The sequence below is a fragment of the Mesoplodon densirostris genome, chromosome 5 (assembly GCF_025265405.1).
Source record: "Mesoplodon densirostris isolate mMesDen1 chromosome 5, mMesDen1 primary haplotype, whole genome shotgun sequence".
In the NCBI taxonomy this organism is placed as follows: domain Eukaryota; kingdom Metazoa; phylum Chordata; class Mammalia; order Artiodactyla; family Ziphiidae; genus Mesoplodon; species Mesoplodon densirostris.
Window position 1 is genome coordinate 144,451,889 of NC_082665.1, and position 27,104 is coordinate 144,478,992.

General features: G+C 37.8%; 2 protein-coding genes across 5 annotated transcripts in view; both read right to left on the minus strand.

The window, feature by feature from the left end:
* TRPC1 (transient receptor potential cation channel subfamily C member 1) overlaps window positions 1-11,233 on the minus strand; it is a 59,540-nt gene extending 48,307 nt beyond the window's left edge. For 2 of the 4 annotated variants that reach the window (XM_060099572.1, XM_060099569.1), the window contains exon 1: window positions 10,583-11,233. In XM_060099572.1, coding sequence (XP_059955555.1) covers window positions 10,583-10,757 — 175 coding nt within the window. In that variant the 5' untranslated portion in view covers window positions 10,758-11,233. The remainder of the gene's footprint in view (window positions 1-10,582) is intronic. The other 2 variants (XM_060099571.1, XM_060099570.1) reach the window with 1 other exon arrangement.
* Window positions 11,234-15,420: 4,187 nt separating this feature from the next.
* The window catches only part of PLS1 (plastin 1), a 101,806-nt gene continuing 90,122 nt past the window's right edge, over window positions 15,421-27,104 (minus strand). The window contains exons 13-16 of the mRNA XM_060100220.1: window positions 23,059-23,192; window positions 22,264-22,387; window positions 16,079-16,203; window positions 15,421-15,842 (exon numbers count right to left, since the gene is read on the minus strand). Of these exons, the coding sequence (XP_059956203.1) occupies window positions 15,707-15,842; window positions 16,079-16,203; window positions 22,264-22,387; window positions 23,059-23,192 (519 nt within the window). The 3' untranslated portion in view covers window positions 15,421-15,706. The remainder of the gene's footprint in view (window positions 15,843-16,078; window positions 16,204-22,263; window positions 22,388-23,058; window positions 23,193-27,104) is intronic.

Sequence of the window (27,104 nt, forward strand, 5' to 3'; positions counted from 1 at the left end):
CCTCTCACTGCTGTGGCCTCTCCTGTTGCGGAGCACAGGCTCCGGACGCGCAGGCTCAGCAGCCATGGCTCACGGGTCCACCCGCTCCGCGGCATGTGGGATCCTCCCAGACCGGGGCACGAACCCGTGTCCCCTGCATCTGCAGGCGGACTCTCAACCACTGCACCACCAGGGAAGCCCCAAAGCGAAATGTGACCTGTCAGGATTATGCAGATTGGCTTCTGCCTCACTCTACCCCACTCTACCCCACAACAAAACAGCTAACTCATGGGGGGAAATGAGAATAATTATGGAGGTAATCATTTTCACAGAGGGCCCACTATACTTGTCTGCTAACCAGCTGGTGCAGCAGGTAAAAGGGGAATAAATCAAAAGAGAAATGCTAATTAAATGGAGAAAGAAAGCAAAGTGGGTTTTGTTTTATTTCATCTTACTTTTTAAACATACAATGAATAAATGATTTTAAGTGACTTGCAAATAGAGCCGTTACTTGGAAGCCTATGAATAAGAAACAGGAAAAGAACAATCAGAGTGGAAATCAGAAGGAAAAAAAATGATTTCATGATACAGAAAGAGAAAATTCTAAAACTGGACTAAATGAGTGAATAACACAGAAAGGTAACAGATTTTTTTGGTTAAAATTTCAAATAAATTATGCTATTATTTTTAACCAGTGACTTTAAAGTCCCCACACATTTTGCAAGACGTTGAATGGTAGTTTTCTTGAAGGTGTATTTCCTTAGTTCCCTCAAGAAGAAAACAAGTCACAAAAAGAGATTATTTCCTCATAGAACTACTAATTAATAGACACTAATGTTCCATGGCAAAAAACTTATCAAACACTTCACAAAGTTGAACCAATATGAACATGCAGATAGATCAGTGAAAACTTATCACTAATACAGGAAAATAACTTTAAAATCTTATTTCAGGTGAACTGATTTCAATATCTTAGTTGTAGGAGAATGCTACCCATAAAAACCCTTGCTCTATTTTCTTTGGTTTCATGATGTGTCTGGGTGAGGATTAGATTTTATTTATCCTGCTTGAGACTCATTAGGCTTTCTGAAGCTAAGGACTATGCCCTTCATTCATATGCAATATTTTCAGCCATTCTCTCTTCAAATACTTTTTCAACCCCTTATTATTTTTTCTCCTATTGGAACTTCTTTAGACATTATGTTAGACTGTCCCATTCTAACTTCTTTGTCTCTAAAGATTTATTTACTTTTTTTTACTTTTTTTTATTTTTTAATTTTTGGCTGTGTTGGGTCTTCATTTCTGTACGAGGGCTTTCTCTAGTTGTAGCAAGCGGGGGCCACTCTTCATCGTGGTGCGCGGGCCTCTCACTATCGTGGCCTCTCTTGTTGCGGAGCACAGGCTCAGTAGTTGTGGCTCACGGGCCTAGTTGCTCCGCGGCATGTGGGATCTTCCCAGACCAGGGCTCGAACCCATGACTCCTGCATTAGCAGGCAGATTCTCAACCACTGCACCACCAGGGAAGCCCTAAAGATTTATTTTTCTTCTTTCTCTCTCTCTTTCCTGCATTCTGGATCACTTCTTCAGATTTCTCTTCCACTTATTCCTCCAACTACTTCTGCTGATTATTCATTAATTTTATTTTTAATGACTACATTTTTTATTTCTCTAAGTTTTATTGGATTCCTTTCCAAATATTTGATTTACTCTCTTATGTTTTAATTTCCTTATTTTAAGCTTTTTGTCATTTTAAACATACTTATTTTATGGTCTCCATATGATAATTATCTAGGTCTTAGGGATTTAATCCTATTTGTTGTGTCTATTGTGACAATAGGTGACTGTCTTCTGAATTGTTTAATTGGGTATTGCAAACTCAATTTCATGCAGGTTAACTGTGGGAAACTAGGCAGCCTCGTTTGAAAGCTTGTCCCACCAAGGATGTTTTGTGTTTGCTTCTTCCAGATAACTCAGAGGTTTTGCTACCCTATGAATCCTTTTTATACTAATTTCTCAGTTTAGGTTTTCCCAGATCAAGTAGGTAATATTAATTTAAACCCCAAGCCAACAGAGGCAGGAGCATAGTTACGAGTTCTTAGGGAAGTCTTATTTGGAAGGTTCTTTGTAGTCTCCCTGTGCTGACGGACGAGTTCTTTTCCTTATCTACCCCTTTGCTAAAAGTGTAGTCCTTTAAGGATCCTGGTTTCATGTTTGGATGTTGTTCCAATTTCCCCACTTCGTACAAACTCAAGGCTTTGTAACCTGTTTCCACAAGGGCATTAAAATTCAAATCCCAACAATGCCCAGACTAATAATAACTCTTGCTCCCATCCACGGAGCAGTCAAATGTCAACTCACACACTCCTTTGTTTTTCAGTCTTTTCTTTATGTTTGAATCTGTTTTCCTTACTTTCCTGAACGCTCAGCTGTTCACTTAAATGTATGTTTATTATATTTTATCTAGCATTTCTAGGTGATTTAAAACAGAAGCATTTTCAGATTATTTAGTCAGCCATATTGCTAGAGACTGAAAAGTATAGAGAGCTGTATAAATATAATTCTTATAAAATTTTATAAATTTCACATACAGCAAATGGTCAAAAACAACGGCTACACATTTTTTAAGTTTAGACTGCTGTTTAAAAAGTAATTGTATTGCAAATGTCAGATTCTACAGCTTTAAGGTTTCAAACACTATTCCCATTACAGTTAGGGGGCTATAAAGGGGAAAAAAAACTTAGACATCAAAACCAAATAAGTAATTTTCATTCCTAAAAATAATAAAAATTTCCACCCTGTCATGGCTGACACACTCACGTAAATGAACAATTACAAACTATAGTCACAGAACCTATAGGAAACCTAGACTGGTTTCTAAGCATTCTACCTAAGTTTATATTTGCAAGCCATTTAAAACAATGTACTGTATTCAGAAAGCCCAGAACAGTCTTAATATTTAGGATGAGTGTATATGTAAGAAGAGGTGAGTAAATTTAAAATATATAGCAAGAAGCTAGTTATAGAGCAAGGATTACAAGTAAAAATGCCTTCTTGGGTCAGGCAAATTTAGAAATGTTTTTCATTTTACACTGAAGTTGCTTTTAATAGTTACATACATCTTTCATCTTTTAGAATATAACATATGGAAGGAAAGGCAACATGATCCATTTCCTTTTTTGGCTAGATAGTTGTCTTTTTTTCAGTGAAGGAAAAAGAAACCTTTTCGATCAGTTCCACCAGTATCCAAATTCAACAGCAAAACTTCTCAGTTCCCTCTCCAGAGTATCTCCCATACTTATCCACTTGTACCCGTGTACACTGTAACCCCCAGTTCAAGACACCATCATCTCTCTCCTGGACTCTGCATTAACATCTTTACTGATACAGCTGCCTACACTCTAGTACAGGGGTCAACAAATGTTTTCTATAAAGGGTCATATAGTAAATATTTAGGTTTTGGGGGCCATATCATCCCAGTTGCAAACACTCAACTCTGCTCTTGCAGCACCAAAGTGGCCACAGACCAAATATACACGATGAGCTCCAATGTGTTCCAATAAATATTTATGGACACTCAAGTTTGAATTTCATATAATTTTCACGTGTTATGAAATATTATTCTTTTGATTTATTCCCAACCATTTGAAATGTAAAATATAAAAATCATTCTTAGCTCACAGGCCTTCCAAAAACAGGTGGTGGGTGGACTTGGCCTGTCGGCTGTAGTTTGCCCACCTCTACTCCAGCACCACCTCTTTAATCCACTCTCCACCCAGCATTCACAGTGATCATTTTAAAATTCAAATCATATCAGGTTTTCAATCCTCAAGATTTCTTCTGTACACAGGCCTCTCACTGTTGTGGCCTATCCCGTTGCGGAGCACAGGCTCCAGACGCGCAGGCTCAGCAGTCATGGCTCACGGGCCCAGCTGCTCCGCGGCATGTGGGATCTTCCCGGACTGCGGCACGAACCCGTGTCCCCTGCATTGGCAGGTGGACTCTCAACCACTGCGCCACCAGGGAAGCCCAATCCTCAACATTTTTAATCACACTTTAAATGCCACAATCTTTTCGTGGCTTACTAAGCCTTATGGGACCTGGCCCTTGCTATCATTCTGCATTTACCTTGTTGCCACTCTCCCACTTACCCACTATGATCTTTCTACACCAATGTTTCCCAAACTGCAGGTTGAAACCCATTAGCAGTCATGAAATCAATGTAGTGAGTCTTAACCAACAATTTAAAAAAATGAAATAGTATATAAAATTACTGTTGTGATCCCATGGATCCTTAGCAACAAATTCACCCTGGCCAACTGTGATATATTCACCCTGGCCAACTTGAGAAAGACAGTGGAGACATGTTATAGTATCAGTGAACAACTGGTAATCATCTTTTCTTCATTGGCATCTCATTTTATTTTCTGACCTATGATGGTAAATTTCAACATCACTGAAATGGGAATATTAATGTCGGTCAGTTTAATTTTATAGTAACCAAATTTTCAGTTGGTTGTGAAGTACTGGAGAATTGATCTGTCAAAAAATCTGTAACGTTTTTCAAATCAAGTTTTTCTAACAAACTTTTTGACTATGGCAACTGCAACATTCTTATTGAACTATTACTAAAGACACTTAAAACAGAAGATTTTATTATTAAGAGGAAAAAGAATGATGAAGTAAAAAAATACAAAGCCATGATCAAATTCAATTGTTGGATCTGGAAATATAAATAGTGACAATACTGATTAAAATGTTAACTCTACAGCAAACTTCAAATTAGTTTGAACCAAATACTAAAAAGAAAAAAAAAAAAACACATGCAAGACTTTTAGAGTGAAGACAATTTAAAATGTAGTTTTACCAAATGTGCAAAACCCAGTATTTATCATAGACCCCAACATGTTTGTAATCACATTGCTGTGGATGAAACCTTCAAAATTAGATACTCAGAAACATGGTATGCTGAACTGTCCATAGTACTCTGAATATTTTTGGAAAAAGACAATTATTACTATAATTTCTTAGCCATTTATGTCTGTTAATTAAGACTATTAGTGATAATGAATATCACCTGGCAAAAGAGCAGACTGCTGCAGGAAAAATTATACTTATATCATAGAAGGTAATGCTGATTTTTTTAGAGTAAATTAGTTTATAAATTAAAAATTATTAATATATTCTTGAATCTATTAGAAGCAATGTTTACTTTGTAATTAGAGTCTGGTATATGACTTGAGATCTAATTCACAGTGATGCTACAAGTTGTATAAAACTTTAGTTAATATCAGATATGCAGTAATACTGTTTCACAAAGGATTTATTGTGTTGCTTAAACGTAATCTCACATACATTTAAATTATACATATTTATAGAACTGAAAAAGTACACTATGGATCAATATAAATTAAGCTACAAAAAATATAAAAGGATTAGTGATGGAGCAACAAATATGACCAGAAAATAAACATAGGAGTTTTTTGGTTTTTTTTTTAACTAACAGAAGCTATTAATAACAGTGCTGATCACCACTTTATAGGTCACAAAGTTTTGGCAAGCAAAGGAATTCCACTGAATCTCATAACTATACTGATATGGTATTGGAATTCTTTTAGTCCTGATAATTTGTTTAGGCTCTTAAAAGTCACTACTTACCTCTTAGTGATAGCTTTTGAACTCATTACATATTAAACTACTAATCCTAAACTTCTTAGTATCATTAAATTTGGTGGTCAGTTATAAGGAAGATACTTCTCACACTGGAAGCATGGAAGAAGAGGAATTATTCTTAGGTTGCAACAATACCCATACAATAAAATTTAATCTTTTAACACCCTTCCCCGAAGTTTATAATATACTAGGTAAAGGGGTTTGGCTTGGGTTACATTTTTTTAACTGCCCAGATAAAAGACTGACTGTATACTAAGAATATCCCATCTTCCAAATCATAAATAGGCCATTTAAGTTAAATTGAGCATTTGTTTCTGCCCTTCAGACAGATCTATTAGGCACAAACATACTTTATTTCCCTTACTGTTCCTCACAAGAGCACAAGAGAGCATCTCCATTACAGAAGAAGCTACGAAAGGCTAGGGATGTAGTCAGTTATTTCCTGATAAAGCACCTTTCTCCAGCGTCCTAACAAAATTAACCTGATAGTCAGATGATGAATTACAGAAAAGAACAGCAAGTTAAAAATGAAATAAAGAAGCACACTTCTGTAATCACTACGAAGAAATGCCAGTATTATACTGCTATGAAGCAGCTAGCTGCTCAATGCTTAGCCTCTTATAATAAAACCATCCACCAAGGGCCTCCCTGGTGGCGCAGTGGTTGAGAGTCCGCCTGCCGATGCAGGGGATACGGGTTCGTGCCCCGGTCTGGGAGGATCCCATATGCCGCGGAGCGGCTGGGCCTGTGAGCCATGGGTGCTGGGCCTGCGCATCCGGAGCCTGTGCTCCGCAACGGGAGAGGCCACAACAGTGAGAGGCCCGCATACCGCAAAAAAAAAGAAAAAAAAAAAAAAAACAAAAAAAAAAAACCATCCACCAAGATTCTGGTGATTTAAGAGTCTTTTTTGTTAAAATAAAGATGAACCATACACTATGGAACCACTGGTGATTTAAAAAACTCTCCTGTACAAAATACTTAAATGCTTAAATACTAATGACAATTTGTGAAATGCCTGTAGAATTTTGTATATAGTACCCTCTTTACCTCTCCTTTCTGCAAAGTTTTCTTCCCTCACAGCACATACCTCTTAACATTAGGTGTCCCTTGTCGACATAAAACTTCTTGGCAGTACCCAGTACTCTGCACTTTTTCTTCCCACTGCCATCCTCTCCAACCCCAAACACTTCAAAATCTCTTTTCAAATAGCTGTTTTTAAAAGTCCCATTAAATATATTAAGTGCTATTAAAACAACAGCTTAATATTACTTCTCCCAGAAATGTTACCCATTTCAAAAGCATGCTAAGCCAAAGGTATGCAAAGTTTAAGCAGAATTCAGGTATCAAAGCACCCTCCATACAATGCAGCAAATCAATACCACAAAGGTGACACAGATCTAGGTTATTAGACTGAGCCCAAGAATAAAGGTGAAATTCAGCTCTCTCCATCCCTCCCCTGACTCCATGCTGAAATTTCAAGAAGGGCCTCCTGACTTATTTATTGCAAATCGAATTTCCTGAAAATGCTCTTCATGAAAAGTTGGCAGGGACTGAATCCAGAATGAATCCTTTCATCATTTTCCTTTTCTACACAAGAACTGATTACTGATCATCAGCAACTTAAAGGGTTTAATACTAAAGCTACCATCTACTCAACAGTTACTTTCAAAGAGGTGAATTAACAACTATATTTAGCTTAGGTGTTCCCTAAATAAAGGTATTAATTCTTTCTCCAGCCAGCAGGTCTGAGGTTAGACCCCTGTCTCCCACAAATAAAAGTGGCTCATTACCATACTAATTCTCAGTGTGAAAGGAAAAAGACTTGGGTGGTAAGAATCACTGCTTAATATTACATAAAACAACACTCTCCTTTCAGATCTTGTTTCAATTAAACTTTACCTCTGAATTGCAGCATTCTACATCTAAAAAGAATATGTGTACTTTCTGAGAATTTTATGTGGGGTGGGGGGGCAGACTTAGCTTTATATAACTGGCACAGGAGCCTTCAATTCACTTTTTCTTCTAAATTTTACGAAAAAGAACCGATGTTACCTTTGAGATGATTCTGACCCACTTTCAAGATCAACAATAGCCACTATTAAGTGGCCACTACCTGGATCTGTGCTTGCCTAGATCTATTGGACTAATAATTCACATAAAAGCTAGCTGTACACACTATAAAATCAGACTATAAAATCATTTTCTTTCCCACCTTTTTTCTTTACTCCTTAATCTGTACTCACCTTTCAAAGGGTCACCCATCCACTAACAAACACATAACCCCATCTCCACAATTTTTGCTTTAGGAATTCTCCTTAAGTGGAATACATTACGGACATTTTACACATGTAGTGTAAACTTGATAAATGAAAAAAGGATGAGAAACATAGATGTTCTAGAGTGGATCTGCTCTTGTGCTATTAAAGCTTTTTACCTTTATTGGATAAATATAATCCAGGGAAACCACAGTTAATAAAACATTCACAGAGAGCAAGTTTAATTTCCAATTAGTAAATCCAAATATGGATGTGTCTTTTCTAACACAAGTGATTTTCATTCATTCAACTAAAACTAGATCAAAACTTAGTGGTTAAGAGTACAGGCTCAAAATAGATCCTAGTTCTACTACTAACCAATGCAACCTTGGGCAAAGTAATTCTAAAATTTTGCTAAGCCTCATTTTCCTCATTCATAAAATGGGGATAACAACATCTGGCTCATGGGGTTGTGAGGATTAAATGAAATCATCTATGAAAAGCATATGCACTCTACCCCGAAAGCTGTCTCAGTCAACGTTTGTCATTTGGCTTGATGAAAGCTCCAAAGTAACAGTGGAAACTATAGCTACTTCAGGAAACTTTTCACTTTTAGATTTGGTTTGGGTAACGCTAAAAAAGGTTTAACAATATTAGTGAATATAAACAAGTAAACAAAAAAAACTGCTGTAACTCAAATATATTTTTTTCAGCATAAATGTATACCATAAGTACATGTAAGAAATAAGCCATTTTTCCAAATCTAACCTAAGAATTCATTTCAACATACCCGAAACAGAAAACACCTATTTAATCTCACTTGTTAAAAAAATGTTTTAATTTATACGGGGGAGAAAAAGCATGCATATTTACTTTCCACCCTACCCCCAAAAGCCAAATCTCTCCAAGGATCTTAAAGATGTTATAAAAGGGAAACTGATGAAGAAAGAACATCAAGGCTATTTCAACCGGCACTACTGGACAGGCTACAGAACTGTCATACATTCAAACTCTTTTGAGATACGTCATGCAATAATCCTAAATACACACACCAAGTACATACACTAAGTACATACAAGTACATACAAGTACTTATTCGAGCTATGTTCCATTATGACATTCCTCTGTCCTCAGTTTGACAGGAATATTAAATTGCCTTTCCTGACATAATTTCTGTTTGCTTTAAAATAACCATAGCTCAGTAAGCTGGGGTAGATGTAGCAGCCACTTACTAATTCTAGTACAACACAATCCGTTCCCTTCCTCTCTCAGAGAATTTTTGAAGGAAGAGAACTCAGACTATCCACTCTAGAAATACTAAAGAATTTTACATAATCCACATGATATTTATGAGGTTACAGACATATATTCTATGTTTCTTCACATTTCCAAGACTGTATGAACCTGTCCATGGTGGACTTTCACAAATGCTTTCATAATATAATACTATTACATAAGATCATAAAAGGACTCATGATGGACAGGGGTGGACTTTGTTTATACATCAATGTGTTTTCAAAAAGTTGTGTAAATAAAATCCTATCTCAAAGCAGTAGAAGTGGTTCAGGAGGCTGTCATTTATTAAAAAAAAAAAAAAAAAAAAACATACAGACAAACAAAAAAATCCTCTGTAGTTAATCTTTTCACAGTGTAAGTTGCCCTTTGGGTTTATGTTTTGGAAGTTTGCATGATTCTAAACATTTTTCCTAAGCAAGCATGGCCATTGGAAGGCAAGCTGAATAAATTTAGAAAGAGAAAATTTACAGCACTTTTTTACACGTAGGAAATAAAAGCAGTTTTAGGGCAATCAATTTCCCATTCTTTTTATTATACTCATCAATAGAAAGCATGCTTAAGTGAGGAGACTTTGTTATGGCCATAAAAGTGATCGATTTCCAGATTTTTTTTAAAAACGAAAACGCATTAAAACACATTTTTTGCCCTGTAATTATTTTGCACTACCTTTATTTCCCAAAGAAGGATGAGGACCAATAAACCTTCCTCTCTAATAAGGAGCATGAACAAAGTTGTTCCATAAATTTGGAGAAACTCTGGAACTTAGGCAGAATTTCTCCATAAAGTGCTGTTTTTATGTCCACCTAGGATATTGACATACCTAATGCCATTCGACAGTCACTGAACACCAAGGCACCGGGTGGCTGGAGTTAAATAATACAAGTAAGGTTTTAAAGAAAAAAGAAAACAAAACACCAGCTGAGAGCCCATAAGCAGGAGGAACCTTCAAGGACATGAGATTTTTTTCGTACTGAAAGGTCCAAAACTAGACAAAACCTCTGGGCTCCCAGAAAGAAAGAACTAAACCCCAAGTGGGAGACCAGGTCATTCAAGTGGTCAGTAGCGCAGGTGAGGCTGAAACCCTAGGGTCCCGCCCCCACGACGCTACCTGAACACCTGACCGCACGAAAGGAGACCACGGGGCAGGGCCGCCGCCCCAGGTGCGGCGCTCGGAGGTCGCCACCCGCAGCTGCTCCCGCCCGACAGCTCCGCGCTCACAAGGCAGAGGCGGTGCCTGGCAGCCCGGGAGGTGCAGCGGGCGCGGCGCGAACAGACGCTCGGCGCACGAGGAAGAGGGAGTGCCCCGAGTTGAGGCTGGGGAGAGGATGAGGGGTGTGAAGGGTACGGGCATCCAGAAGCAGAGAAAGGGGCCTAGCTCTCACCCTTGTCGCACGCCAGCAAGAAAAGCTTCTCATTCAGGGTGTTCTCCTCCTTCACCTCCCGCACATCCTTCAGAGCCATCACCTCGTTCGGCGACGAAGAGGAGGATGGGGAGGAAGGCAGGGAGGAGGAGGAGGCGCCCGAAAGGTCCGTGCTCGGGTACAGGGCCGCCATCATCGCGGCCCATGAAAGGGGCAGGCCAGGAGACGGGGGCGGGGCCCCCACCAGCCCCGACCCCGAACCCCGGCTGGAAAAGGGATGAGTCGTTCCCACGGCCGCCTCGGCGCGCGGCCCGTTGGCCCCGAAGGGCGTCGCCTCCCCACGGAGCCAGCACTCGCCCTCCACCGACAGCCCCAAATTGGTGGCGGCGCATGCGCGGCCCCGGGGCCAGCGCCCCCTCCCCAGCCGCCGGCGCCCAGGCCGAGCAGGTCCGCGCCCGTCCGGGGACGGCAGAGTGGCCCGCGCCAGGGCGGCAGCCGAGCGCGGGGCCGTGCCAGGAGCCGCAGGGGCCGCGCGGGGGGCGGCCCGGCCAGAGAGGAGGATGAAAATCGGTGGGAGAAGAGCTCCAAGAAGCGATTCTGCACCAGCCGGGCTCCAGGTCTCTGGAAACCGCCGACCGGGCTGCGCCCAGAGATGTTCGCGGCTCGCCTCACGTCACCTTCCGCTCAGTGAGAGCGACGACCACGGGGCGGGCTCTGTGGTGGGCGGGACCTGGGGCGGAGGCGGGGTCCGAGAGCGCACCGCCCCCTGGAAGACTTCCAGCCTCGGAGGAAAAGGCGAATGGCCCGGTGTACCCTTTCCACAACCAGGTTGCAGGTTTGAGGTAATTTCCCCGCCGTCTCGGGCTGCACACAAGTTAAACATGCAGCGGGGTGGTTCACTGAGCCTCTGATGACTTAACGTTTAGTCGAAACCCCCCCGTGGAATTGTCGAATTATTGCATATTCCTTTGTCCTCTGCCTAAAGCAGAAAGGACAGGGCCCTCGCCAAGCCACCAGACCTGTGTTCGTCTGTGTGTAATTATGTTGGGCTAGCTACCCTTGTTTCTAAAACTGTGTTAAAAAAAAAAAAACTCCTTTGTGATATAAAATTGGCATAACATTTCTAGTATCATACATTTATTCGCATATAACCATTGGATAAGCACGTCATTAGGATCTACTCTACGTCATAGTCCTTACAGTGGTTTCTTGTTCATCTTCACGTTTATAACTCAGATTTTAGATGAGTGTTATTTAAGCAAAAGCTAACCGAAGTGCAGTAAGTGCTACTTCCTTGAATATTTTTTTTAAATTAAGTTTGTATTTAAAGCAGATTCTTGCACCTTTAAAAGCTGAGGGAAGGGGACTGGAAATTGTATCTCGAATAATTATTGCTTTCCACAGTCAACTGTGCAAAAATCTAAATTGCGCCCATAGTGCTTAGGTTTTTAAGGCAATACATAAATTTACTTGAGTACATGTATTTGAGAGAAATACTTCCTGTTCTATTCAGGTTGATTTGTTCCATCGCTGTCCCGGCCAACTCTAACTCCCAAATTTCCTAAATATATCTTTCTCATCATTCACAGTGCTCTTTCGATCTCCTCTAAGAGGCCTTAGGTAGACAAGATTGCCCACCTTTCCAAACATTTTTATGTGTTCACTTCAAAACAGTTACCTATTAAATCATTTTAGCTTTTTCTTTCTTATCTCTAGTAGATCATAAATCTGCCCCATTCTCTAATGTCTAATATAGTTCTAAGTGTGTGTATTTAGTGGAATGTCAAAATTGCTCATTGTTAAAAAAAAAAAAAAAAGTGCTCATTGTAAATCTGTGGCCAGTGAACGGAGTGGTACATATTTGGGTTTATGTGAGTGTGCTTACACACTCTTTGTAGTCCAGTAAAATTTTTTTCTCAGTAGCAGAACAACTCGAACCCGGATCCATCCAAAAGTTCCAGAGTGTTTAAGGGTAAAAATTCAGATGGCTCAGAACTATAGAATCCACTGTAATCTGAAGTTTTTTCAAGCTTCTGGGTTTAGGTGATTCTTTTTCCATAAGGCTCCCACAGGGGCTGGACTGATTTCTTAGATTCGGGAGAATTCCAATTTACTTTAGGAGATAATCCTAGGAGGCATTCCAAAGTATTAGAGGGTTTTTCCTCCTTCAAAGAAAGCTAGTGTTGCAACTGTATCTTCAGAAGTCTTTTTGAATCATCTCAGATGCAGAATATTCTCTCGTTCTCGGATCCTTTTTCATCCAGTGTAAACTGGGGTATTTTAAGATCTTCTATATGATTTATTTTTCATCTGTGATATGGAAACCGATGATAGAGCTATGATGAAGGTGCAAGATTCAGAAGCATGCAAGATTCAGAAGCAGCATGTTACTTAAAGCAACTCACCGAACCTCATATACTGAAGAGCCATCACAACTCCAGTTGTGATGGAGAAGAGAAAATCCAGATTTAGATCTAGACCTATAAGTCATAGACCCTGTCTTCATCTCCAAACTCTCTACCTCTCCCTCACTACTCTTAGGCCACATTTGCCTATTTCTTTTCCTAAAATGCCTGCAAGACTCTTCCTGCCTCACAGCCTTTGCACTTGTTCCTTCTACTGAACAGTTAGCATCTGGCTGCTCCTCCTACCATGCATATCTCAGCCTGACTATCACAACCTTAAAGAGACCTTCCCTGACCCATCCAAACTAAAAGCATCTTCACCCCAGTTCCTAAGTCTCTATCACATTTCCCTGTTTTATTTCTCTTAGTGCATTTATCACCATCTACAAATCCTATTTGTTTACTGTCTGTCTTTCTCCACTAGGAAATAAGATTCATGAGGCCAGAAGACTTTGTCTATATTTTTCTCAGCTGAATCCCTAGTGTCTAGTATCGTACCCGGATCATAATAGACAAATTTATGTTCATTAACTCAAATTGTTTCATCACAAACTAAATTTGTAGTAATCATGTACGTGGTCTCTCCTAAAATTCTTCCTGTTAAAGAATCATAGAACCATCTTCACTCCTCCCAAAATAATAAGTTTTTTGTTGCTGTTTTACTCATTAGCATAGGAATTGTTCTCTTTTCTTTTCTGGAAAGTAAGTTTATGATAGATTAATTTTCCAAGTTATATATTTTTCTTTAAATGAAATAAATACTGACACATTTGTACATACACAATTTTTATTAAATATATTTTGTGAGAGAAAGAACACTCTAAAGTGCCAAATTTCATGTAAATCAGATAACTTAGTGAATGGTGAAAAAAATCAAGAGGAAATGATTTAAATAATCTCACAAAAGAGCAAGAACATATTTTAATCTTCATATAAGAAAACAATTATCAAATGATAAAAGGAAGGGAAATCTCTTTTGTAGAATATATTTCAAAGTTCCACCTGTTGATGATTTCATTTAAAAAATTCTATTCTAAACACATGAGTAGTCGTACCCTTACCATCACGTATGTTTTAATCCATGGTAGAAGGGGGGTTTAGACTACTCATTCCCAGTGAGATAAAGTGACAGCATTTTTTGTTGCACAGCAGTACTGGTCACTGGCACTAACAGTGGAAGATGAAGGAAGTAAACTTCTGAACTCAATTGTTAGCAAAATTGGTCTACTAAAAAATTCAGACAAAAATAGGTCTGAAGCAAAGCTACTGCCAAGTAACATAAGCATTAACCAAACATTGCCAATTTGAAGGAAACTGGGAAAAATGTGAAAATATGTTGAATATTAGCTTTGTGTTACTTTCTACTAAAGATATTCAGTGGGCATATTCTAAATTAGGGCTAGAATATCAAAAATTAGCATGTGTAATATGAAACTAATAATATGGTATCAACATGTCTTGAGAGCTGTAGCCAGTGTTTGAAGTCAGTTGAAAAGTAACTATATGGACATCCAAAATGAATATTTCTAAAAGAAATCTTCATGTACCAGATAGCTACAAACTGAAAAGTGTTACGCACCTAGTGGGGGCACAATTATTACTTAATGTTGGTTAACTGACCAATACAGTCATCCTTCAGTATCCAGAGGACTGGTTCCAGGACCCCCCAAAGGATACCAAAATCCGCAGATGCTCAAATCCTTTATATAAAACAGCTTAGTATTTGCATATAACCTACACACATCCTTGCGTGTACTTTAAATCATCTCTAGATTACTTATACCTAATATACTATGTAAATAGTTGTAAATACAATGGAAGTGCTATGGAAATAGTTGCTGGCACTTGGCAAATTTAAGTTTTGCTTTTTGGAACTTTCTGGAATTCTTTTTTTCAAATATCTTTGATCGCCTGTTGGTTGAATCTGTGGATGTGGAACCATTGGATATGCATGCATCAGATATGGAGGGTTGACTGTATACATACCACTTAAGAAAACCTGGGTAATTCAGGTGCAAAATATGTATATGTACACACATATTTCTCTAATAACGTCTTACCAACATATATATGCTGCATGTCATAGTTAAAGCTGTATTACCAAACCAGTACATGTAAAGTATCGATGCAGTTAAAATTAAGTTTTAAGTAAAAAGCTCCTACTACTTATATAAGAGAATGTACTTTGAAGTTTATTCATGAGTTAGTCCTTATATATAAAAAAGTTTAACGTTAATGAACAATACTTGTCATTTAAAAATTTTAGACAGTATAGAAATTTACAGAAAAGTTAAAGTTTTGGACCACTTCACATAGTGGGAGGAAAAAAAAAGCATTAAACTGGATTATGACTTTGAATATATTTATGATCAAAATCAACACACACACAAAATCAAAACACATTTCACAGCAGGACCTGCAGAAAAAGTTTTGCATTGATCATTTCTGAACCATGAAAAAGAATGAATTAGTCTTGTTTTAATGAGACTTTCAGGAAACAATAATTTAATCACAAAATATCATCTTGAAAATAAACACACTCTTATCAGTATCGACTGGTAAATTAATTGTCAACAAATCCTAGCTAGTATGAACAGGATATTAAATTCACGAATGATTCATACAACTGTTTTGAGCATACAAATAATCTCTGGTTTTATACCCACTACATTTCAGAATTCTGTAAACTGTGAGGCATTCAGTGTGTTTAATGTGGCAGAAAATCATAATAAATGTTTCATTATTTTATTTTGTTCAGTCCTTTTCCCATTAAGCATGCAAACACTGTCATAACCATCTTGGGTTTCACTTCCACGAGGTCATCAGGTAAGGCATATATCCGGGCACCGATCTTTCGAGCAACTGAAATGGCGTATCTTGAAAAGACAAGAAAAATATCTTGGTATTTGTTTTCACTTAATATATGTTAACAAAAGAATGAAACATTTTGACAAGGTTAACTTTACAAAAAAGTTAAGTTTGTGAGTCTTTAAATCATATTCCTCATATAAACTGTACTTAAAAATGTGAATTTTAAGGACATAATAGCCTCACCTGCAAGGATTAAGAACAAAAGAGCCACTATGTTCTAATATAAACCATAAAGGCTTACTTAGCATTGTTCAGCTTGTCCTCATCAGAAAGGTCTTCTCTCGTGATCATTTCTTGACGAACTGCATTTGGTGCAATGGCATCTATTAAATCCAAGACAGGTAAACTAGTGCTAATAGATTTGTCCTAGAAAAGAAAGAATAGATGAACATTCATAAACATCTTTTGTAAATGTCAGACCACAAGATCATAACCATATAACTAAAAGCAATTTATAAATTTTCATTATACTTAACATTCAGCTGTTCTGCAACCAACACACATCACAAACCATTTAAAATATGCTTTTCCTTTCATCCTTACAGAGCTTACAGTATAGAGAATTGTCATCATACCTGGAATAAAGTTTGTGGATGTGACAATTCCTAAAGTATGCTAACTACAGTATCCATTCTGTAAAAAATAAACAACTTTTGAAAGGGAATAGGAGATGAATTTTAAGTGAATAGTTTTACAAATTCTAGTAATATTCTTTTTCTTAGACCATGGACTCCTACGCCTTCACTTAATATTTTTCAGAAAGAAAAAATAATCGTGGAAAGGAACTAATATTTATAAAGGCATTATTCTTGTTGCTTTACATGTTCAGTTTGTTTAATCCTAACAGCCTGGTAAAGAAATTATAATCTCTCATTTTAAAATGAAGAACATGAAGGTCAGAAAGCTCAAAAGAGCTGTTCACACAACCAATACGTACAGAACCAGTATTTGAACCCATGACTGTCTGACTCTAAACGCCCAAGATTCTCTCCACTTTTGAAGTTACCTCCAAGGCAACTAAAAATGGACAACGAAATTCTAGTGGATAGAACACTGCTACTGAAGTCAGAAATCCTGGTCTGAATTGATTGTACAACTTACCAGCACTTGAACAAATTATTTGTTTTGTCTCTCAGGATGAATAATAGCAAATGTCACTTGCTTACCCAGAATCCACTCCTTACTACTTTCTCCATCCTACCAGAACCCACGTTTGCTCTGTATCCATATATGGACATGTGCTTCAAGGAAAATTAACCCCATCCACAGCTCCAAGAGTGACCCTGAATTAGTGTAGACCATTTATTCTGTGGGTAAGGTGATAAACTTATTCTTTTTATGTATAAAGCAATACAGTGAATAATAGATATACTAATATCTATGGCATTAAAATTTCATGGGGGAGGGGAACTTAGGAAGAAAATGTCTAAAAGACTCATTAGGCGAACAATAATGAAAAAAGGTTGGAAAAAATAGTCTAAAAAAGCCAAAGGGAGGAATCCCATCTGATTGCCACAGTGATTTATTTGGCAATCGCTAATTTAAATCACTAATTTAATTTAACTTAATTTAATTTAACATGAGGCCCTTACTATCCAGGAAGAGCTATGGAAAGCTAGCAACACCCCCTCCTGACTGTGAATGAGAGGATGAAACCTCTGGCACAACCAGCAGCTATCCAATGAGCAAGAGGAAAACCAACTTTAGAGGAAACCACTTTAGACGGCAAAGCAGAGATGAACAAAACCTGATTGACAGTCTTCAATTACTGGCTCAACCAATCCTAATGTCTACCCTACCTCTGGATCTTTGCTATTGTTCTGTGTATTTACTTTTGGTTTAAATCACTTCTTCTGTTACTTGAAGCCAAAAGCACACATTCCTAATCACTACAATGGAACTGTCACAGAATTCTTGGGAATATTAAGATAAGTGAAGACATCTAGTACAGTTCCTGGCCAAAAGTGGTTCTTTTTTTAAATTTACTTATTTTTGGCTGCATTGGGTCTTTGCCGCGCGTGGGCTTTCTCTAGTTGTGGTGCACGGGCTTCTCACTGTAGTGGCTTCTCTTGTTGCAGAGCACGGGCTCTAGGCGCATGGGCTCAGTAGTTGTGGCTTGTGGGCTCTAGAGCGCAGGCTTAGTAGTTGTGGCACTTGGGCTTAGTTGCTCCGCGGCACGTGGGATCTTCTCAGACCAGGGCTTGAACCCGTGTCCCCTGCATTGGCAGGTGGATTCTTAACCACTGAGCCACCAGGGAGCCCCCCAAATGTGGTTTTTTTTTTAATTTAATTTTTTGCTTTATAACAAATTTAATCAGTTATACATATACATATGTTTCCATATCCCCTCCCTTTTGCGTCTCCCTCCCACCCTCCCTATCCCACCCCTCCAGGCGGTCACAAAGCACGGAGCTGATCTCCCTGTGCTATGTGGCTGCTTCCCACTAGCTATCTACCTGACGTTTGGTAGTGTATATATGTCCATGCCGCTCTTTGACTTTGTCACAGCTTACCCTTCCCCCTCCCCATATCCTCAAGTCCATTCTCAAGTAGGTCTGTGTCTTTATTCCTGTCTTACCCCTAGGTTCTTCATGACATTTTTTTTCTTAAATTCCATATATATATGTTAGCATACGGTATTTGTCTTTCTCTTTCTGACTCACTTCACTCTGTATGACAGACTCTAGGTCTATCCACCTCATTACAAATAGCTCAATTTCATTTCTTTTTATGGCTGAGTAATATTCCATTGTATATATGTGCCACATCTTCTTTATCCATTCATCCGATGATGGACACTTAGGTTGTTTCCATCTCTGAGCTACTGTAAATAAAGCTGCAATGAACATTTTGGTACCTGTCTCTTTTTGAATTATGGTTTTCTTGGGGTATATGCCCAGTAGTGGGATTGCTGGGTCATATGGTAGTTCTTTTTGTAGTTTTTTAAGGAACCTCCATACTGTTCTCCAAAGTGGCTGTATCAATTCACATTCCCACCAGCAGTGCAAGAGTGTTCCCTTTTCTCCACACCCTCTCCAGCATTTACTGTTTCTAGATTTTTTGATGATGGCCATTCTGACTGGTGTGAGATGATATCTCAATGTAGTTTTGATTTGCATTTCTCTAACGATTAATGATGTTGAGCATGCTTTCATGTGTTTGTTGGCAGTCTGTATATCTTCTTTGGAGAAATGTCTATTTAGGTCTTCTGCCCATTTTTGGATTGGGTTGTTTGTTTGTTTGCTATTGAGCTGCATGAGCTGCTCATAAATTTTGGAGATTAATCCTTTGTCAGTTGCTTCATTTGCAAATATTTTCTCCCATTCTGAGGGTTGTCTTTTGGTCTTGTTTATGGTTTCCTTTGCTGTGCAAAAGCTTTGAAGTTTCATTAGGTCCCATTTGTTTATCTTTGTTTTTATTTCTATTTCTCTAGGAGGTGGGTCCAAAAGGATCTTGCTGTGATTTATGTCATAGAGTGTTCTGCCTATGTTTTCCTCTAAGAGTTTGATAGTGTCTGGCCTTACATTTAGGTCTTTAATCCATTTTGAGCTTATTTTTGTGTATGGTGTTAGGGAGTGATCTAATCTCATACTTTTACATGTCCCTGTCCAGTTTTCCCAGCACCACTTATTGAAGAGACTGTCCCTTCTCCACTGTACATTCCTGCCTCCTTTATCAAAGATAAGGTGACCATATGTGCGTGGGTTTATCTCTGGGCTTTCTATCCTGTTCCATTGATCTATCTTTCTGTTTTTGTGCCAGTACCATACTGTCTTGATTACTGTAGCTTTGTAGTAGAGTCTGAAGTCAGGGAGCCTGATTCCTGTTTTTCGTTCTCAAGATTGCTTTGACTATTCAGGGTCTTTTGTTTTTCCAAACAAATTTTGAAATTTTTTGTTCTAGTTCTAGCAGAGGGAGGAACACTCCCAAACTCATTCTAGGAGGCCACCATCACCTTGATACCAAAACCAGACAAGGATGTCACAAAGAAAGAAAACTACAGGCCAATATCACTGATGAACATAGATGCAAAAATCCTCAACAAAATACTAGCAGACAGAATCCAACAGCACATTAAAAGGATCATACACCATGATCAAGTGGCATTTATCCCAGGAATGCAAGGATTCTTCAATATATGCAAATCAATCAACGTCATATACCATATTAACAAATTGAAGGAGAAAAACCATATGATCATCTCAATAGATGCAGAGAAAGCTTTCGACAAAATTCAACACCCATTTATGATAAAAACCCTGCAGAAAGTAGGCATAGCGGGAACTTTCCTCAACCTAATAAAGGCCATAGATGACAAACCCACAGCCAACATCATCCTCAATGGTGAAAAACTGAAACCATTTCCACTAAGATCAGGAACAAGACAAGGCTGCCCACTCTCACCACTCTTATTCAACATAGTTTTGGAAGTTTTAGCCACAGCAATCAGAGAAGAAAAGAAAATAAAAGGAATCCAAATCGGAAAAGAAGAAGTAAAGCTGTCACTGTTTGCAGATGACATGATACTATACATAGAGAATCCTAAAGATGCTACCAGAAAACTACTAGAGCTAATCAATGAATTTGGTAAAGTAGCAGGATACAAAATTAATGCACAGAAATCTCTGGCATTCCTGTATGCTAATGATGAAAAATCTGAAAGTGAAATCAAGAAAGCACTCCCTTTTACCACTGCAATAAAAAGAATAAAATATCTAGAAATAAACCTACCTAAGGAGACAAAAGACCTGTATGCAGAAAATTACCAGTATCCTTTTTAAGGCCAGATTGCTCCACAGTCTTGGCCCAGCCTACATCTTGCACTATATCCCTTAGGAACAATCCTGTCTAGCCAGACTATTTCTCCTAACCTTCTCATACTTGCCTTTATTCAAGGTGGACCCCCTTCTAGCTTATTATTACCCTCTTGTTCTCCACCAATTCAAATCCTGCCTCCATCTCTGATGCTCAAATAAAGTCCAACTGTCTCCACTAACCATTCAGTTGGAAATGATCAGTTAGATTTTTCCATAATATTAGTTGTATTATTTCTTTGGATTTTAACATTTACCCTGTAGGACTGTTACCTTCTCCGTTATACAAATTCTGTCTTTGAAGTAAATGGCAAACACTCTGAGAACCAAAATAATGTCTTACATCTTTTTCTTTACCAACAATGTTACTTAATAGAGCTCAATAAATATTTATTAATGTGCTTCTAAATATTTTCTCATTGTACTTAATGATATACATGCTTGTTATTTTTCACAAATTAATGTACAAATGTATATAATTTCAGTATAACAATTTTAAAGAGTAACTGTCAATTAGAGAGTTTTATATGCCCCCTTTCCCATTTTAAGTTGTGTTTTATATCTAAAATATATAAAGACAAATCATGGGCTAAAAATTCTTTGTTTTTTTAAAAATAAGCAACAACAAAAACTCAATGTCATTAGTTCCTTCCAAGATGGAAAAGAAAGAAACACAGTTGAACTAGGACTCAGGCAACATCTCTGCCAACATCCAGCTGTCCACTTTGGGGCTCAGTTTTTGGTAAAGAACAGAAGATTGAATTTATCAATTTCTGACATTTCTTCTGCCCTACCATGTTGTCAAACATATATAGCAAAGGCAAAGAAGAAAATAAAGATGGTTAGATAACTCTTGCGAGAGCTCAGGGTTTCATCTATTTGCACTCTTATTTCACTAAAAAAAAAACAAATTGATGGGTAATTTTTCACATATCATAATAAAATCACAAACACAAGGTTCACTGAACGAATGTGTACAAGCAGACATGCTTATTTGTAGCTAATATCAGCTTGCATGCAAAAGCAAAACACAATGGAAATGCATGAGAATTAGTCAGTATGTATGTGCAGACTACATTTTGAGTGCTTTATGAATCATCCACAAATGCTCAGAAGTGACTGTTAAGTGTCATTATGAAGCCAGATGACAAGATTTTTTTTTTTCCTACCCGTTTTCTCAATTCCCACTTGAATCGGTTTGGCTGGCTCTGTTATGCCTTGTAAATGATGTCAATACAATTCTGAGACTGCTGCTAGGGAGCACAAAACATTATAGGTCCTATATAAGCAATGTCTTTTTATCTTTCTTTTTTCATTTGACAATTGGATTTTTGGCTCAATTTCTTTTTTAAGATTAGATTACTGAAGTCCGATAATATTAACCTGCATTTATACTCAATAGGATAACCAGTCAAAAATATATGAATTCAAACTGAATATTTCTGATTTACACATGCCAAATAATTAGTATGACTAAGCTCATCAATTGTGTGTTTCTGAGATACAACATTGATGTAATTCTAAACCTAAACCAATGTAATTCCCAATAAAAATTCCTTCTTAAACTTAGTTTCTTACCCCCCCCCCAATTTTTTAAATAGCTTTTGATTACCTTGAAGCTGGAAATAAAAGTATTTTTGTTTGCACTTCTAAGAGTCTGATTGACCCATTCAATGATAATCGCATCATTTACTTTTTCACCCTCTCCAAGATCCGATAACACATTCAACGTGTACCTGTAACAGAAGAGATGCATATTTAAGACTGAAAGGGGTAAAATTTGCTCTCACATCATTTATATCAATATTTAGATGAATATTTAAGAAATATTTCAGTTCTAATAAATATTTCTCATTTTAGTCTGGTAAGCTCTAGTACAGAGCTTAGTAATCAGAAACAAAAACTACTATATGGTACTTTTAAAAATTAAAACAACTCCTTACAAAGCAGTGTTTCAGAGGCATTAATAAAAGTAATTGTGTTTCTAGAGACTGACCCACTTTTTTTTTTTTTTTTTTTTTTTTTTGCGTTACGCAGGCCTCTCACTGTTGTGGCCTCTCCCATTGCGGAGCACAGGCTCCGGACGCGCAGGCTCAGCAGCCATGGCTCACAGGCCTAGCCGCTCCACAGCATGTGGGATCTTCCTGGACCAGGGCACGAACCCGTGTCCCCTGCATCGGCAGGCGGACTCTCAACCATTGCACCACCAGGGAAGCCCCTGACCCCCTTTTAAAACAAAATATAATTTGTAAAAAATTTATTATCAACAATAAATCATTTAAAAATTAATATATTTCACATTGTATGTTTCTTCTGTGTTTGCTATTCTTCAAAAATAGCTAAAGTTTTAGTTCAGTGACTTGTTGAAGGAGACTGACAGTGATGTCACAAACAAATCAGCCTTTACCTTCTCATCAGCTGCCACACCAATGCCAGAGTAAGTGTGGAATTCCCTTCATTTAAGTCCTGCCCAGCAATGCCAACCAAGGAGAATTTGGCCTTATTCTTCCCAAGTTCCACTGCATAGTTACAGTTTTCGATCTGTAAATAATAGTAAAAGTTTTGGTATAAAACAAATTTTTTAATATATTTCTTAAATATGCCAGCCTAGTTCAGCCATCTGACAAATAATTATGATGACACTGAAAATTTATATGACAGAATTTTATTTCCTAATAACCAGTGAAATTAAGGAAATAACGATTCCCATTTTATAGCTGAACATATCAAAGCACTGAGGGGTTAACCTAGATAGAGAAACAACTGGATGAAAAGTTTAAAGATCCTCTCTTACTCAAAGTCTTGACTGTCCAAGATTACACAGCTGATGAGTGGCAAATCTGAGACTAAAAACCCAGTTTCCTGCATTCCATCAATAGAGGTAATCAATGTTGTTTTGTCTACATTTAAAATTAAGGAATAGAGAAATTGTTTCATTAAGAATCTAACTTCATCTCCAATATTCTATATCTAGATCTCACTCATCCTTTAAAATTAAGCTTTTAGCCAATTTTCTTCATCAAAGGATTAAGCTTAACTGTATCATCTGCATCCCTTGATGAACTGCCAATCATGGTTATTTTATAATGCTTATGTACCATCTTCTACTTATATTTAGCATTTTATGAACTTTCTTTTGCCAACCATACATAAGCTCCTTTTAAGGGGCAAAAACTATAAAGTGTACAAATCTGTATCATAGTCTCCCCACCCCTAGCCCAGGACTCAGCACGGTGCCCTGTCTACAGTAAGAATCTGAAGAATGAACACCAAGTAAATTATCTACCTATGTACTTCTTTCCAGTGGTATAAGTACAATTAAAATTTTTTTGTCTATCCTAGGCTCTACAGAAATTTATCATCTCCAGTCATCTAGTACTATACTTACCTCAGAACATATATATATAAATGTGTGTATGTACATATATATACACACACATATATATATATTTACCTTTCCCCCAGTGAAATTGTAAGATCTCATAATATCACCAGTAATAAAAGGTGATTAAATATTTTTTTAGAATAAAGTAAACATTTAGTTAAGAAAAACAGTATAACTGGTTTCTCCTGATTTTCTTTCCCAAGTTAGTTAAGGCCTCATTAAGAAACAAGTAAACCTGAGATACAAAGATACACTTCTTTCTAAGAAGAAGAAAATATTTCCAGGAAAGGTAAGAAAAGGACCCCACAATAACAGAATCTGTACAAATTAATGGATACTGTACTTGCAAAAAGAGAATCCAAATTCCCAGAGGTCAGCCTGTTACAAATAAAAATGCAAGAAGATACTCTGAACCTGCTGTAATATCTGCCTGGTTCCCCTAATAAGTTAAATCAAATCTTTGATATGTATTCATTCTTTTACATGCATGGAGATAATATTCCAAAATTCTCTTTCCTACTAATCATTTAATATTATAGATTTAGTCTTCCAAATAGAAATATGCACATAATTTTTAAAAATGAATTCCTAATTTATGGAAAATAGCAGAGCCCTGATTATGTAATAGTGTGAACAGGAGAGATAAAAACCAGCATATTTTCCACTGCCACTCATTTTAACAGGACAATTTTCTAGCAAATTGTAATAACCACTCATGTAAAATGTGTTTCAATGAAGGGCCATCTGTTTTATGGTTAGTGTGACCAAAGTTCCTGAGGGGAATGATGGTGAGAAAGGAGCTCAGGGTTAATAGTCTAGAGGGCTAAGATGATGTGACCAGCAATGAAAGAGAAACTGGAAGTGGATGCTAGTGTTAAGGGAAAAGATATGTTCTACTTTTCGGCAACATTTGATTTCAAGTTTGGCAAAATACTTCTAAGATCTGGAGAGGTACCAAACTAGAGAAGGAGTAAGAAATTAGGTTCCTAGAGGTAACCATATTTATGGTAGTCCTTAACACTCTAAAAAGGGATCTGCTCCCTGAGGATGTAAATACAGAAAGTTAAGAGCATTCGGCCAAGAACTGAGCCTTGGAAATTCCTAGAGTTATGGGGCTAAAAGTTTAAGACCCTGTGAAAGGTAAGAATGAATACAAAGCACGAAAAAATTGCAGAATATAGTCTCATAGAATTAATGGAAGAAATGATTACCAAGCACTTCAAAAGTGAGGCTTAGATCATTTGGAAAATGAGAAAAATTACATAATGGGATACAAAGTTCCAAGAGAAAAGAAATGCTAAAGACATAATGAAGAAAGACTATTCAAGTGGTGCAGCTTTATGAACTTTACAAATGAAGCAAGTGACATCCGCTGATGAATGCCCGAAGTCCATAAAATAATTCCCTGGATACCATTTCATGAAAGTACTGCTTCTTTAATTTTAAAATATTTTGAAATTATTTCAGGCCTTGTGTTTCATTCTATAAATAGCCAGTATTTGCTGAAAGGAAGCATTCTACATATGACTGAGACATCTTATAATTAACAAAAAATTCCAGATATAATGAATGAGTGGTTCAGTTTTGTTTTCCTGTTACATGTAAATTGATACAGCCACTATGGAGAACAGTATGGAGGTTCCTTAAAAAACTAAAAATGCGGGCTTCGCTGGTGGCGCAGTGGTTGAGAATCTGCCTGCTAATGCAGGGGACAAGGGTTCAAGTCCTGGTCTGGGAGGATCCCACATGCCGCAGAGCAACTAGGCCCGTGAGCCACAACTACTGAGCCTGCGCGTCTGGAGCCTGTGCTCTGCAACAAGAGAGGCCGCAATAGTGAGAGGCCCGTGCACCACGGTGATGAGGGGCCCCCACTTGTCGCAACTAGAGAAAGCCCTCTCACAGAAACGAAGACCCAACACAGCCCCCCCCCAAAAAAGAAAAACCTAAAAATAGAAATACCATATGATCCATCAATCCCACTACTGGGCATATACCCTGAGAAAACCATAATTCAAAGAGTCATGCACAGGGAGATCAGCTCGGTGCTTTGTGACCACCTAGAGGGGTGGGATAGGGAGGGTGGGAGGGAGACGCGAGAGGGAGGAGATATGGGGATATAGGTATATGTATAGCTGATTAACTTTGTTATAGAGCAGAAACTAACACACCATTGGAAAGCAGTTATACTCCAATAAAGACGTTTAAAAAAACCAAACCTATGTGAAATTAGCTAATGAAATTTCCTGAATTCTACTCCCCTGAGAATTATAGGCATATCAAATAAAATATAAAATGTAGACAGTCCAACCACTAGAAATACTGAAAAATATGAATATATATATAAATCTCTTGTAATAATACTACCCATTTAATTACTTTTAATATTATGATGCCTTTCTTTTTTGTCATTCTTTCAAGAAAACAGGATTTAAAAAAAAATCTTTATTGGAGTATAATTGCTTTACAATGGTGTGTTAGTTTCTGCTTTATAACAGAGTAAATCAGTTATACATATACATATGTTCCCATATCTCTTCCTTCTTCCGTCTCCCTCCCTCCCACCCTCCCTATCCCACCCCTCTAGGTGGTCACAAAGCACCGAGCTGATCTCCCTGTGCTATGCGGCTGCTTCCCACTAGCTATCTGTTTTACGTTTGGTAGTGTATATGTGTCCATGCCACTCTCTCACTTTGTCACAGCTTACCCTTCCCCCTCCCCATATCCTCAAGTCCGTTCTCTAGTAGGTCTGTGTCTTTATTCCTGTCTTACCCCTAGGTTCTTCATGACATTTTTTTCCCTTAAATTCCATACATATGTGTTAGCATACGGTATTTGTCTTTCTCTTTCTGACTTACTTCACTCTATGACAGACTCTAGGTCCATCCACCTCATTACAAATAGCTCAATTTCGTTTCTTTTTATGGCTGAGTAATATTCCATTGTATATATGTGCCACATCTTCTTTATCCATTCATCCAATGATGGACACTTAGGTTGTTTCCATCTCTGGGCTATTGTAAATAGGGCTGCACATTTTGGTACATGACTCCTTTTGAATTATGGTTTTC